This window comes from Trachurus japonicus, chromosome 1 (genome assembly GCF_045865225.1).
Source record: "Trachurus japonicus isolate A0001 chromosome 1, Traja_1.0".
Lineage (NCBI taxonomy): Eukaryota > Metazoa > Chordata > Actinopteri > Carangiformes > Carangidae > Trachurus > Trachurus japonicus.
Window position 1 is genome coordinate 21088949 of NC_140907.1, and position 15746 is coordinate 21104694.

The following is a 15746-nucleotide window of genomic DNA, read 5'->3' on the forward strand; positions in this document are numbered from 1 at the left end:
TTACCCCTGCCCAACTGTCAGAAATGCATACCTAAAGAAATAGTTCACCCCCAAATGAACAGCATCAACATTACAGCAGTTCAAATCTAGTATCCCGTTGCAGTATATAGAACAAACAGGCTGTGTGTGGATTAGCCCCCAAACCACTGTTTAATATACATAACACACTGGGTTCACTCCATTTGAAGTGCTCTATAGTTTAAACTATATTTAGCCATTTGTAATATTTTATTTCACTCAGGCAGGATCTAGGGATAGCCCTCTTTTACAAGACGACACAAGTCACGGCTCCAGAGTCTCCAGTTACACCAGACTGCTGATTCAGATGCTGAAGTGTAGGGGGACGGTGAGACGGAGGACAGGTTGGAATGATGTAAGGAGATAGAGGAGTGATGATGAGTATTTCTGGGGAGTGAGAAGGGAAGCACGGGACACCCTGAGATCACAGGAGTGAGATAATTATGAGAAAAAATAAATGACCAGACATAGTCATGGAGATGCCCAACCACTCAGAAACAGAGACCAACCACTCAGAAACAGAGACCAATCACTCAGAAACAGAAATAATAATAATTATTATTACAATCAACATTATCAGTATACACTGCTGATCATGGTTTCTTTCTCTCTCTCCTCCCTCTCTTTCCTCCCCTAGCCCCTGTTTTTCCTCCCTCCATACTCTCACCTTCACCCTGCGCTCGACTAGGATGGAGGTTTCTTCCTGTTAAAGGGAATTTTTCCTCCCCTGTTCTCTCGTGCCTCTCTTAGGGGAACTTCATCTCTTAGATGAAGCCATGTCTAGACCTCATCTTTGATTTGGTGCTAGATTAATAAAACTGAGTCGTTATAAAGATGATTCCACATCTGAGAGTTTAGTAGTTCAGACAGCAGTGGCTCACGTCTGCAGAGATGTGGAAAACAGTGATCTGCTTGCATGACTTGTCCTTTGCCATGTTCTCCTCAAGTGGCTCAGAGCATGTGTGGTCTACAGACCTGAATGCTTGACCTCTGCAGTGAGGGGATCCGGTGGCTCTGTTATTCTGTGTTAAATAATATTCTGGAAATGTATGTAAATGAGCTGCATGCATGTCTGCGTGTGTGTGCGTGTGTGTGTGTGCCTTGAGTAAACCACAGAGTGGCAGGTGTTGATTTATGTGACTGATGATGCCTCCATTTCTGCTCGGGCAAAAAATGCAAAACCCTGAGCACCATGAAATTCCATCTGTGTGCATGTGTGTGTGTGTGTGTGCGATGTGACACTTTCTTTCTTTCTTTCTTTCTTTCTTTCTTTCTTTCTGTCTTTCTATCTATCTATCTATCTATCTATCTATCTATCTATCTATCTATCTATCTATCTATCTATCTATCTATCTATCTATCTATCTATCTATCTATCTATCTATCTATCTATCTATCTATGTATTTCCTTTATTTACACAATCATTTACAATCGTAGAAAATTCCTTTAAGGAATATGGATTCAAGTTATAACTGTACATATATTGTTCATAATCAAATGACAACTCACAATACATTTACCTGATCATCAAAGAGTTTAAGGGTAGAGTGCACATCGACCTGTGGTTGAATCCTGACCGCCTTGACCTAGGTTCTACTCCAGCACAAACCCTTAGCTGTCTGTCTCCTCCAACTTTCCTGACCGTCTCTCATTAAAGGCAAACACAGGTTCAACAAAACTTGGGTGATACAATTATTTGGCAATTCAAATAATAATTGTAATAATATTAATAATAAGAAGAAGTAGCTGACTTAGTCAACCCTTCCCATTTACGTAATGCATTAGTTTTTAAGGAAACGACCAAAAATCTATGCAAAGTTGGGCAGGCACAGAATTTTGTTTTTCTTCTTCCTCTCAATTTGAATCATCTCACAATTTGTCAGATTTAGAGCATCAGGTACATCAACAAAACAAAATACTACACAATCTAATAATCTCATATATGAAATACAGTGGATGTATTTTATGCACTTCTGGTACTTGAACTCTGATGTTTTCAGTAGCAGTATAGCAGTTAAGTTGTCTGTAACTTATTTGCACATACTGTCAATTTTCAGTCCAACAAAACAGAGTATTTTTACCTGGGCTCCTGTGGTAAGGACTCAGCATTACAGATGACTACTTGGAGGAGGAGGAGAAGGGTCGCAGTTATTTATACAATAACACTTCAAAATGTCCTACAGATGCATTATAGTGTTTAAGTCTACATACAGGAGTATGGGAAACAAACTATCTGTGAGCACATGAAAAACAAACACGCGCAATTAGTAAAAAAAAAAAAAAAGTTTTTTGCAGCCATGTTTTTGACAGAAATTGTCATGTACAACAAACCCACAGCTCCACCCTGTGGCAGATAAGATTAGTGCAGCTTTTGTCCTTGGTGTTGTATGCAGTGGACTGTGGGGTATAAACTCGTGTGTCTGAGAGAGTAGAGAGTAGTTGACTATACAGCAACTTTTGTGAACAAATTCAGTTCTTTAATTTGTGAAAATGTCTAAGAACATGTTTTTATTTTGTCAAGATGAGTTAGACCCTTAAGTGCCACCTTGATGCTCAACAAAGAATTTGTGTTGACTCCTCTGTGCCTGGGATGCTCTGTTTTATTTTCACAACAAGTACAAACATGGACGGGCAGAACAGCAGCGCAGTTACAGCAGGAGAAATGTGACAAAGCAATGCACAGACATTCTGTACAAGAGTTAAACTACCACAACGTCTTCTCACAGATCCACTGGATTCTCGTGCTGCAGTTTAAGTCATTCAAGCCAATAAATTGACTCATTGTTCGAAGCTCACCGCAGTCTTCTCCTCCATAAGCTCCGTCAGGCTGTCCTGGAGCCCACCACAGTCTGCACACAGAGCACAGCAGGTCACTGAGTATGATTTTTTCATATACACAATGTCACGTTGGTTCAAAATCACAGTTTAACCTGATTTCATCATGAACATAGTTTGTTTGAGGTTTGAAGTAAAAAAAACAACAAAAAACCATTTGTTTGAACAATTGCTAATGTTTTTCTTGCTAATGTTTTAGCTTTTAGCTGTTCATTTCAACAAGACACACAAAGGTTACAACTGTTCCCAGTGTCCCTGAGGATCGAGCTGCCTCACCCGACTCTGTCCACCAGTGTCCCATCCACCCAGACCCACACGCCCTCCTCCTCCCTGTCAGTCATACCGACCCACGCCGCCATGGTGAATCCAAACAGGAAATTCTGTTAAAAACCAATGATCACACCACCAATTATACACATTATCACACTCTAAATGATCAATTTCTGTTTCCAGATACACTCAGAAATGGTTAAAAAAGAGAGACAAAAATGTACCTGTTCCTGTCTGTCATTGATGACGACCAGGTCAGCGTCTCTCTCCAAGCAGTCCCGCCGGCTGTCATCCCAGTTCTTCCTCTGTGAGGAGATGTGGTAACAGCTGGTGTCAAACATCAGCCAGCCCTGCGGACAGCTGTGTTCCAGTGTCTCGCCTCCACACACCGATGTCACATGTCAAAGTACAGGACAAAACAGTGCAGAGCGGAACAGTGAGAACAAGATGCTGCAATTCATAGCATGGTACAAAGCTACACACAGAGAAAACACCACCACTTAGTCATGCTGCAACTTGGCAGTGTCGTAACAGTGATAGGTTAGATTAACATTAGGGACAAGATTCTTTACTCGAGACAATGGTCTAAAGGTGTGTATTTAGAAATAAAAAAAGAAAAATTCATTTGGTTTTAAATGTTTGCCTGGTTTACCCAACATTATCTAAAAAAAGGGAATATGAAAATGACAGTAGTTCAGATTGGGTTATGTTATGGGCTGTAAAACCAAAACAAAGAGCTCAAAGATGCTAAATCAGAAGCAGATCTCAAGTGATTGTACCTCCAACAGCTGGTTCACTCAGAGCAAGTCTCAGAGAGATGTTGAGAGTGGCTTGGAGAACACACAGCAGCCCGAAGCTCAGCAGAACCACATTAAGATGTTTGCACATCTCTGCAAAAAACACACGCAAAAAATACACATTAGAGCAATCATAGCTCAACTGTTGATGGATCACAAACCAAACAACCAAAGCTACTTAAGTAACACAGATGTTGATGACAGTTGAAGTTGATGCCGCTAAACAAAAACTCAGCAGTACTTTACCACTCACTTGGTTTCTCACTTGTCGTCTCTGGAGCTCCAACCTGGGGCTCAGGTTTGGGAAATTGCTGATATTCACCGACTTCAAAGGTGCTGCTAGACACGCTCAGATTTAAGACGGCCATGCTCACACTGCTGCAGGGAGAAGGTGTTTACAGTCTGATGGTGTGCAGCATCTCCACCCCACTTTGTCCTCCTGTCCTTGTGTCAGAGGAAGTGTTTTCACATGGGAGGTGTCACGTGGTTGGACTTGATTCTTCATTTTTTGTTGTTAATTTATTACTAACTTGTATTGTAGTACTAATTGTATGTTGGGATATCATGGTGAGAACATTTTCTAGTTTGATTCTTTAAAGACAAAATTTATTGATATCAAGATGAAATTTGAGTAGTCAGTAGTTAAGTGGTGTTCCTGAAGAATCTATTAATATATATTGAATAAATAGCAACATTAATGAATAAAATGTAAAATGTCATATGAAAAACGCCAGAATTATACATGTAAAGATCTGATTCCCACTCTGCTTTTCCAGAATATGGTAAATGTTTTTAATCTTTTCAGTTTTGTGCAGTTTATGCTCTATAATTTGACTTTTTCAGATTTTATGATTTGTCTTGTTACATGTTACGTTTGATGTAACATTGAGTTAAATCTCGATTTGACGTCTTTTTACGTCATGTCTTCTTTTTTTTATCATCTTGTGTTATGTTATGTCATATTTTATTATTCATATTTGTTATGTCACCCCCTTTCTTAATCTTGCTTCATCAAATAAAGGAAAAATAATGTAAAATTGAGCAGTGTCACAATCAGCCAATCAAATAAAATAAAATCATGACATCATTTTAGGCTCCTTAAATTTTACCTCATCAGGTAAAATATTCAGACACCAAATCATATATTTGTTTCCAGTTTGACTCGGAGTGTGGTAATCTCCTGTGGAGCAACAACAGCAGCTTTTCAAAACAGTATGGTATATTTTACACAACAGAAGTGTGACTCAAAAACACTGATGCACATCTCACACAGACACATTTATTCCTCATTGATGCAGCTTTTGAAATGGTGCAAACATTGACATTTACAAAGGAGTCTGGTACAAAAGAAAAAGAAAAAAAGAGAAATATATACATTTGGCTTTCAGAGCTCATGTCCAGCCAGTGACAAAACTAATAGTTAGCTTAGCTCATGTTCACATCTCAACACGCAAAGTTCATATCTGAATCTCCACACAGGGATAGTAATAGTTGGCAGCCAAGCGGCCCATATGTAGCTATAGCTGAGTCCTAATTTAATATCTCCAGAATTCAAAACATTATATATGGCTCTTGTGTTCTCTGAATCTAAGTAGGAACAAAATGTTACAGAGGAGACAGGACTTAAACACACCGTTACATTAGAAAAAAAACAACAAAAAATAACTGTGTTATTTAAACCATATAGACAATAATTTTCTGCTAAGTAAAAGTTATTTCAGTCATTCAGCAACTCAAACAGCATGTCTTCATCTCAAATGACATTTAGTTGAACAACCATGATAAAATATCAAAATAAAAATCTATCAAATGGACAGTTTGCCTAACTCAGTGTGTCCTTTGTGTACGTGTGAATGAAACTGATGCAGAATAAAGGTGACTATCATTCCTCACTACACACTAATGGCAGCACTTGCCTCACACTCATAATGTCCTTCCAACTGCACACAGTTACCGCTTCTGGTAAAGTTTTATAAACATAAAACAATTCGCCAAACAATTTTCCAAACTTTCCACCTTCCTGTTGTTCTGCTCAGCTGACGCTCAATGACGACATGTGACACTGTGTTCAAACACATGATGTCCATTGGACATCGAAGTCAAGTCAAGACAAACGTCTGTAAATCTTACACACATGTTCTGTAAGTGACAGCTTCCTGTTCCTTACGCCACTGGCATGTTATTTACAAACTGAAATGCTATTGTGCAGTTGTTTCCCACTATGATGGGGCAAGAGGAACAAATTCACTTCCCGTTAGATTCTGTGCACGGGACCTTTGTTAAGTTGCACCAGCTTAGACCTAATGTTTCATGATTAGTGGTCTGTGAGACATCACTGGTGTTAGTGTGGTGCAGACTGTTATTGCAGGTTCACTTCACAAAGCCTCTCTAGTAAATATGTGTGAACAAGGTGTAAACAGAAGGCAATAAAAGGAAAACAAAAATTAATTTTGATCAGGGGCGACATTCCTTGTTCCCACAGGAGGTTGACACATTAAAATAAAGACTTAAATAATGTTTAAAACTTACAAACACAACAGTGCTAAATAAAAAGTATCATGTATTTTACGATCAGCAACGGCGCAGCCTGATAAATGTGATTGATACGTGTGGGTGATTAGTCCAGCTGTCCCATCTGACAGTCCACAGATGGATGAAGCGTTCCTCTGCCAAGAAGAAAACTAAACAAACCGGCCGACAAGAAGTGTGTGTTCACATATAGAGTGTGTATGTGTGAGTGTGTGCTGAGGATCACTGGGGTGGAGGGGGAGGGGGGAGGGGAGGAGGTGGAGGAGGGGGAAGGTCAGAGAAGGGGACCGAATTCGGTGGCCACATAGGAGAGGAGAAAGACGGGTTGAAGAAAGATGGAGGAGGAGGAGGGTAGAGAGGGAAGCTGGGAGGGGGGAAATGGTGAGGAGGGGGAGGAGGGTAGGGGCAGATGGGTGGTAGAGTCATGGGAGGCACGTCTGTGTGTGTGGATGGCGGGTGGGTGTACGTGTGTCTGAACGGCGGCTGCCTGTGCCTGAACGAAGGCCCTGCATGTCTTGGTGGGAAACCCCTGCTGTCACGCTGCTGATGCTGCTGCTGCTGCTGCTGCTGTGAGGAGTTGTGGTGGATCTGGGCAGGATTATCTGGAAGGAGAAAGAGAGAGGAAGCAATGTAAGAAAAGAAGGAGAGATTGGATGGATAATTTGAGGTTTTAATAACATGACTCTTTACAGGAATTAAATCCTAGATTAGGCAAATAGAGTATACATGTGTGTGTGTGTGTGTGTGTGTATACCTGTGTTGTTATTGTCACGTCTCTTTTTGGAGCCTTTCACCTTCTTCTTCGCCTCCCGCTCTTTCTCGTCATCACTATAATCTAAAGCCTTGAGAGAGAGATTTCATTTATTTTTAAAAAAGGAAACAATCACAAAAGCAATCAATGTTTTCTATTCACATCCAACACAGTCAAGAGCTACTAAAGTCAAAATAATGTTATTCAACCTGACCTGGACACTACACAACATTTAAGGGGAAATCTGCATAAGTGCATTTACTCGTTTTGACAAAAAGCTCATTGGCACCAAACACACCATGTCCTTGTCATGGTGGTTAATGAATGATGGTCAAGTTGAAAGGAACAACTTGAACAAGTTGAAACATCAGTACATCCATGTCTGAGCATCTGTACATAGTATAATAAAATTAAAATGCTACCTGTTATTTCCATTACATGCAGCAGAGGGAACCGAGTCACCTTTGTTTGATTTGTATACATCATCATCTCAACATGTTTATCATGTTGAGGCATTTCTGTCTCTGTGCTTACCTCCACAGGTGGTTCCTGGTCGTTCTTCCAGGACGCATCAGATCCCTTTAACCTGAAGAAGAAGCAGTTTCATTTCAGCAAACTGGCAAACTGTTTGGTCAGAAACAAATACAGTGTGTGTGTGTGTGTGTTACGTACTGTTTAAGCTCTTGTGTAAGTACGTAGTTCGTGTACTCTTTGATGGTTGGTGCGTAATAGACAGTAAGTCCCTCCATCAACCCTTTACTGCTCATCTGCTCCACTGAGTTAAAACGTAAAATGTACAGCGGGCTGGTGACAGGACCAAACACCTCGAACACCTGACGCACACACAGACAACAGAACGACATTAACAAGTGGAAACAAACATGATGCAAAAAGATAACACAAAGAACTGCAGAGATCCACTCACCTTGCCCAGCGCCTGCCTGTCAGATGTAAAGATGATGCTGTCATCAGTGAGAGGGGGCGTGTCTTTCAGAGACTGGATGATCACTGCGAAGACAGAGAGAGCGGTTAAAGACGGGGCTAGCAAAAAGTATCAGACAGAAAACGTTGAGATGTGAGCAGCATATATTCACCAAGCTGCTGGATGACACTGGTGACCGTTCCTACAGGCAGCAGCTCTGCTTCCGCTGGTAAAGAGACAAGCACCTCCTCCACTGCCGGCAGCTCCTACACACAGACAGTGGTACTGCATGTTTTAGCGTGTGGTGCTTTGATGGAGTTTACACATCATACAACTGAGACATATCCACCAAAAAATGTGGACTGTCTGCACCATTGCATTCAGTAGTAACTTGTGGTGACTACTTAGAACTTGAAACACTGTTTTGTGAGTTGGACAGTGAGGCAGGTTTCTACAGCGGCCTTCACACATTGATAGAAATCCAAGACAGAACTGAGGCCTGTGCTATGAAGCAGGAGGTAAGATTATTGAGGCAACTTCATGGTTAACTCTAGGATTTCAGTTGAGCAATAATTGTTCTTTAACTTTTGGGTGGTGTTTCCCCAACTATTATACAAGGACAGGCAAAAAAACATTTTTTTAAATTCTGTTATATCACGAATGGCAATCGGCTAATGATGATACTTGATTCTACACAACATCAGTTTGTCTTAAAAGATACTGACGAGTGCATCAATTTTTGAATGCACTCACTTTTTTGGCTGTTGTTAATATACAACACACACACACACACACCTCGAGTAGGACTTCATCTCTGGCTTTGATGGGGGCTGGTTGGCTGAAACCCTCGTCATCGTCATCATCCTCACATACTCGCGCAGAGGGAGAAGAAGAGGACGAGGACGAAGAGGATGAGGAGGAGGAAGAGGAGGAGCTGTCACTGAGGAGAGGGAGAAGAATCTGAATTATTTGTTTCCTTTTTTACCTCCTGTTCATGACTTTTCAGTCTTCAAATTCACTTGAAGCGAATTGTTGGTGCAAAACAATTTGACAGTCATCGTTGTGCTTTTGTCAAACTGTTGTGCATGTGGGTATAAATACCTGTCTGAATCCTCAGAGTCATCGTCGTCAGAGTCCTCAGTCTTACACACCGTGGTCATGGAAAGCATTGCTGCTGACATCTCTGTGTTTACAGTGGGTTTCTCCTCTGGCTGTGTATTTGATGCCAGGTCTGCACCATCAGAGGTTACACTGAGACTTTGTGTTGTCTCGGTAACCTCCATCTCTTCCTGCTCCTGCTGTTTAGGTAACACCTCTCCATTTTCCTTTACTAGATTTTCATCCATCTGAAATATTTTTTTTTTTAAATCACAAGTTTACACAACTAAAGATGCAAAACAGGCTAAAACATCTTTTGGGATATAACACTGTATGTATATGAAATTATGCTGGACCGATGTGTAACTACAATCATAACTTAAGCCTCATAGAAACTTGGTCTCTGAAAATTTGCGACCTATCAGACTAGTTAATAATTTATGATTTCTGACCTGGATTCTAATATTATGGCGAAAAGCTGATAATAATACGGTTGTGAAACTGCTGACAACAATCTCAAATACCGAAGAGGTTGACCCACGTGTAAGATAAACCTGCGGCAAACTAAGATAACACATGCAAATTGTGTGTGTGTGTGTGTGTGTGTGTGTGTGTGTGTGTGTGTGTGTGTGTGTGTGTGTGTGTGTGTGTGTGTGTGTGTGTGTGTGTGTGTGTGTGTGTGTTTTTTTAACCATCCATGCCTGCTAGCGTCTATGGGCTAGTTAGCTACGGAGCGAGCTGAGGCTAACAGCGTTACATTTATTAACTTACAACAACAACAACGTCCTCAACAGCCTCAGGCCTGGAAACACCGAGAGGATTTCCTCTTAAAACAGACATAAACCGCCTGTAAAAACATAAAGGTTGTCTGTCAGTAACAGTAAAGTTAGTATATAGTTACCTGTGTGTTAGGGAAGCTACCAAACCAGGACTGAGTACAACCTCATGGACCGGACGGAGTGTGTCGTTCACCAGGACAACTCAGACTACTTCCGTTACTAACCTCCAAAATAAAAGCCTCATTGAATGCCTCACCGAGGAGCTACTCTATTGGACACTATTTCAGGAGAGAATTTCATCAAAATACTAGGCTACATTATTACTTACTTTCCTCATTTCACATCAGTAGCCCTCACAACCCGCTCAGTATCTAACGTTATACCGGGTATAGTAGCCTAGATACTCGCTAGAGAGGGTATAGCGAGTCAAATATTGGCCAAGACAAGATGATAAAAAACAAAAACATAAAGGAATCACATTATAAATGTACTACGGTAATATGCATTTCTTTTAAACTATCTTATTCAAATGTATTGAAACCACATCACAAGTGTGTGCATCGTCGTAGTCGAATCCTTATTTTTTATTTTGAAGGAAGAATGGTTTTATTCCGGTGGCAGTCGTGAATTGATGCTGATGAACTTCTAGGACGCGTTCATTTTAGGTAACTACTTTGCCAATAACTGGCACTGGCACAAATTATCATCCTTACAATAATCCACCAAAAGGCAGAGTTAGGTAGTAGCTGGTGTCCGGTGTTCACAACCTAATCCAGCCCCCATCCAGTGGTGCTACCTCCACCTGGGTGGTCGTGGACCGTGTACAACATGTGGGGTTCTGTTTTTCCGGGTGTGCGCAGGACTGATGCGCAATCGAAAACGAGTCCACACGTGCAGTGGTTCGCCTAATTTCTACGTCACTGCTGTATATCATCAGTAAACACAGCAAGAACAACAACTAAGATGATGTAATAATACAAAAGGAAGAGGAAAAATATTAGAAAAATAGATGACATGTCAACAATCTATCTGAAATCAATGAAATCCAAAAGGTCATCACCTCTCAGTAAAACCCAGGACAAGCTCCATAAATTAGAGTCTCATTAATGACTATATTCAAATAAATTACCTAATCAGATTCAATAAAGACTATAACCCTAATTAATGTAACATATATTGCAGGTCCATTTGAATAAAGGTTTTATCAATATGTAGCCTAGCCTACCATAGCCTACACATGGGCACAGAAGAGCAGATTGATTTAATCACAGTGAGTCATTGAAACCTATTCTTTTAACTGGATAATCAAAGTTTTTACCAGAGAAAAACTTGACAAGAAATTAAAAATGGGCTTCAACATGTTTGATGTTTTTAGTAAGTTAGACCAGTGGAGTCATATGGAGAACTAAAATCAGTGTCAAATGTGTTATAAAGGATTCACTGAACTTTACTTGAGTATTATACAGAATACAGCTAAAATATCCTTTTATTAAACACAACCAATAGATGGCAGCATGGCTCTATTCAGTTCACAAGGCCTCCAGGTCAATGTGGAGTGAAAAAGGTTCCCTCATAAAATAAAAACCTCATGATCTGGACCACTGAGCATTATGTGATATTTTGAAATAGTTTGTTGCTGCTTGGCTCATAAAACTTGAAAGGCCCAATTCTTATCTTATGTAATCCTGTATTGAACTAATAAATATGATGAAATTTTACATAATCTTCCGGGAATAGGCTACATGATGTGGTTCCTCGTTAAATGTAGGTCACCAATAATAGAATTGTTTTCCCAATAGACCGTTGAAACAAATCCTTCCACAGGTTAGATGGATCTGCTCAAAGCTGACAGCAGGAGTAGAGCAGTGGTGGTGGGGGAAATCAACACCTTACTATGATGGATTTTGGGACGTGTGTGTGCATGTGTGTACTTTTGCAAATATCACGATCCAAGAAATGTGCTAAAATCTATTGTTTTCACATGGTCTCTGTTTCATGCTGGCTGCGGTCAACTGGTCTTAAAACAGCTCAGCTTACAAAATGTCCTTTCATGACCTCTCCTTGGCTGAATGTCAGTACGAGCCTCTAGTGCAACATGTTCAAACTCCTGTGACATTTCTAATTATAGTATTTTCTTATTCTTTCCTTCTTCTTCTTTTTTTTAAAATATTTATCTAAACCCCCTAATCCATTCTCTTGTCTCGTGTCAAGAATACAAACCACGTTTCCTGTCCAGTCTTTTGAAAAATACACGAATCCCAGTTGGTTAAATAAATATTACACAAAATCAGCTGATGCTGCCCGCTGAATGCCCATATTGTTACTGAGCTAATCAACTGGCAACTCTCAAAGCCAACTCAGACTTCAAACAGCACCTTTCCAGCTCCTTAGTGCAGCACTGCTTTGTGCCAGTCTGAGATGCTTTTGAAGGCATAATGACATAAATGGCTCCAGTCATCAGCTCTACATCACTGAAGGTAATTTGACGACAAGTATCTCAGCTCAGCCTTCATCCACTAAAGGAGCTGAGAAATGTAACATTGTTGTGAGTGATGAGTCACCTTAGCAGAATGCTTTAGTTGTGGCGTCTAAAAACCAAGTGGATGGGAAGTGGAACACCAATACGTCTCACTGAGGTATACTTCTGTGTCCTATGATATTTCCCATGATAACATTGTATGAGCTTGGCCTCTAATACAAATTCCCATTGTCTCACAGTACAAAACAAGACCAGAGAAATTCCTAATGTGCTCACTCAAATAAAACCTTGAAAACCTTTGTTTTCCTGCATAAAAACAATTCAGCCTAATTTATCCTGGTGACTCAGGAGACCGAGGCACATTTTTCGTGCACCAACTCAAAAAGGCCGCTGCATGACAGCTGTTCAGATCATCCCAGCTGTTGTGTTGGACTGTGCCAGCAGTCCACACTGGAAAACAAAGCAGAAAATTAACAAAAACACAATATGAATGCAGCTCACCAAGGTCACTGTATGCTCTTGTCCCAGTGGTTGATGCAGCTGTTTTGATTAGAAATGCTGTAAGATACAGTCATTCACACTGAACTCAGAGCTCTGTGCAGGTGCTTGTAGGTATAGCAGATATCAAGACAAAAAAGATGATTAGGGAACTCATTTACAAGAGAGCAATACTTGACATTAAACATTTATGTTAATACTGGGTATCTATCAGGATACCAGTGCTGGGAAATTTGGGAAAATTTCGTTAACAAGAATAGGGGAGAACAGTTAATACAGCAGCTTACCTGCTTCCACCCTATGGCTATGCATAATTTAGCCCCCCCCTCTCCCACCTCAACTGTCATTTTATGATCATGTAATCCGATAATACAGCACAGAATGTCATTAGGTTATTGATAACAATTCACCATTTCCATTTTACCTGCATCAGTGGCCTTTTTAACCCTCTCCTCATTTCAGTAGGCTACTGGTTACAGGCATATGCTTTCAGTTGAATGTGACTGTGCAGCTACAGATAAGCATCACATCTTTAATTGGGATCCTTCGCTTCTCTTTTTATGCCAGTTTTTCTTTCAAACCCTCTAAAGTTTTCTTTCTCAGAAATTATGACGTGCAAGTTTTTAATCTTCTGGAATTGCTGCAAATGAAACGTCTTGACAGGTATTGGATGGCTATAGCTGTGACATTTAGTACAGATGTGCATGAGCATCTAAGATTACTTTAACTTCTGTGAAATAGTTAGCAGCACCTTAATTCTGAGGCCATGGCCGTGATCCTTAAGGGTAGGAGTGAGACGCTGCCTTCAACTGAGTTTACCTGCCAATCTGTGTTCCAACATTGAACCATAAAATAATGAAATGTTGGGTTCAAGTGCACACTGGAAACTGCAGCTTCTTCACATTAAAAGGAGCCATGTGAGGCAGTGAAGCACAACGATAAATAACAGGAAACCTCTGTGATTCAGAAACAGTGGTGTACATTGTTTTTGCTCTCAGACGTTGATTTACCTTTACCACCATTTGGTTTAGTGGACACGCACCTGTGCTCCCAAGTGGCCCTGTGTGGGATTAGCAGAATGTGTCCTGTCAGCTTCATAATGTTGAATTCTTTCCACCTTTCTTGATTTAAAAAAAGCCTTTTGGTTTGCGTTGCGCTGAATCTATTTGTGTTCTGACAGAAACCTGCACAGGGAATTGAACTTGTATCTCTGAGGGACAACAGGATGTGTTTGCTGGTCATAAAGGCAGCAGGTGTTTTTCTGGTATTGTCTCACACTCAGTCACACAAATAAAGGAGCAGGAGTTGTTTGTCAGTGAGTATAGTCTTTTTAACGGTCCCAATGTCACTCATTGTGTCACGTACAACAAAACACCGTAAACAGCATTCCATACATGTACAAACACACACTCAATCACCCAAACAGAATAAATTTACTGCATCTCCACTGTGACACCTCCATCTGTCCGAGGGAATTCTTTGAATTCCTCTTTTTTTTTTTCCTGTTGTTGGTGTGTCACTTCCATGTTTCCTCCCGTGTAGGAAGTTACTAAAACGTCACAGAGGGACAAGAACTACATTCATTTGTTTATCAGAAATTGATTCATTGTTGTGTTTATGATAAAATCCATCCATGGTCTATTCTCAACTTTTTCGGGGCACTGGGTCCCCTGAAATTCTTTTGCACCTCTCTTGAAGGAAAATAACAAATTTCAACAAATGTAAGTTGTAAGGTTTATTTTTATTTTTTATTTTATTTTATTTATAGTTCTTATACACTGAACATTGCATGTTATTGAGTTTTACACCTGTGTGATATTTCACAATAAAAGCCCAATTAAGGAATTGTTCGAGACTGTCCCCTGAAACGCTGGAGTGGGTGTTGAATTTGTAGTAACGGCCTAATGCAGTATAACCAATAACGATTCATTGAAAGCAAGAAGAAGATGACTTAAGATCAATAGATCACTAGAACTAGACTCATCGTACAACTGATTCCTACTTTCATCTAAATTCTTGGATTTATTTATTTGCCATTATGAACAGTCAGTTACAAATCAATTTTACATGACAGACAAAACAGACAAATGAATCATGGACTGGAAATCAACACGAGTTTGTGACTCACCACACTGATGCCTGTTATCCATCCTGATCACTTCTGTCCCAGCACATATTTTTTCAGTCATATCGCAGCAGTTATCTCCTGATCTTATCAGTGTAATAATCCTATTTGCCTTTAAGGAATTCACCTCCCTCTGTCTTTATTTCTACATCGCTGTTTTGAAAGGATGCTGTTTCTCACATGAAGTCTGGAGGGCTGAAGGGAGTTGTGGGCTGCAGTTTGTTATTCTGAGGAGAACAATATATGATATGTGTAACTGAAAATGTATTAAACAAAATAGAAATGTGTTTTCACTCAGTCCATGTGCTAAATACCATTAATAACATTTTAATCAAGATTAATCTGTGTTAGGGTTTTCAGTTGAGATATTGTGTCATGATGCCTGACAGATGTCTATATCTCACAATTTGAATGATCAGTAAATCATTTGCTGGCTACAAGAGGCAGTGAGTCCTTATAGTTAACAGTTTTTTGCAGTATAAAAGAATATATTTATTGTACATCACTGTCCATATTTTGTGCTGTTGTTCAGTCTGATGATGGAGATAATAGTGTACCATGAGAGAAGTATAACAGCTATGAAGTTAACCATAGTGGATGCAGAGTCAGACCTAAGCTTAAGGGTAGAAGCATTTAGTCTATCA

The 15746-nt window shown here is 40.1% G+C and overlaps 2 protein-coding genes across 3 annotated transcripts; both read right to left on the bottom strand.

Moving 5' to 3' along the window:
- Positions 1–2603: 2603 nt before the first annotated feature.
- LOC146991880 (CD209 antigen-like protein C) lies at positions 2604–4364 on the bottom strand. The gene is made up of 5 exons (XM_085792087.1): positions 4175–4364; positions 3904–4014; positions 3349–3503; positions 3131–3234; positions 2604–2868 (listed from the first exon to the last, which is right to left on the bottom strand). Exons 1-5 carry the CDS (start codon positions 4287–4289, stop codon positions 2724–2726), a joined length of 630 nt encoding a protein of 209 aa, XP_085648213.1. The 5' UTR covers positions 4290–4364; the 3' UTR covers positions 2604–2723.
- An 822-nt stretch (positions 4365–5186) lies between these two features.
- LOC146991881 (uncharacterized) lies at positions 5187–10195 on the bottom strand. 2 transcript variants are annotated; one of them, XM_085780195.1, is made up of 9 exons: positions 10123–10195; positions 9225–9469; positions 8919–9063; positions 8296–8389; positions 8127–8209; positions 7874–8034; positions 7736–7787; positions 7205–7292; positions 5187–7052 (listed from the first exon to the last, which is right to left on the bottom strand). In XM_085780195.1, exons 2-9 carry the CDS (start codon positions 9467–9469, stop codon positions 6673–6675), a joined length of 1248 nt encoding a protein of 415 aa, XP_085636321.1. In that variant the 5' UTR covers positions 10123–10195; the 3' UTR covers positions 5187–6672. The 2 variants fall into 2 exon arrangements, with proteins under 2 accessions (XP_085636321.1, XP_085636313.1); XM_085780187.1 differs by lacking the exon at positions 10123–10195 and having other exon boundaries at positions 9225–9479.
- Between the last annotated feature and the right edge of the window lie 5551 nt (positions 10196–15746).

Coding starts and splice junctions, on each gene's coding strand:
- LOC146991880 (XM_085792087.1), bottom strand. CDS start 4,289: ATGGCCGTCTTAAATCTGAGCGTGTCTAGCAGCACCTTTGAAGTCGGT. Junction 3,504..3,903: donor GAGTGAACCAGCTGTTGGAG/GTACAATCACTT, acceptor CGGTGTGTGGAG/GCGAGACACTGGAACACAGC. Junction 2,869..3,130: donor ACACTGGTGGACAGAGTCGG/GTGAGGCAGCTC, acceptor CTCTGTGTGCAG/ACTGTGGTGGGCTCCAGGAC.
- LOC146991881 (XM_085780195.1), bottom strand. CDS start 9,469: ATGGATGAAAATCTAGTAAAGGAAAATGGAGAGGTGTTACCTAAACAG. Junction 8,390..8,918: donor GAGATGAAGTCCTACTCGAG/GTGTGTGTGTGT, acceptor GTCTGTGTGTAG/GAGCTGCCGGCAGTGGAGGA. Junction 8,035..8,126: donor ACAGGCAGGCGCTGGGCAAG/GTGAGTGGATCT, acceptor TGTGTGCGTCAG/GTGTTCGAGGTGTTTGGTCC.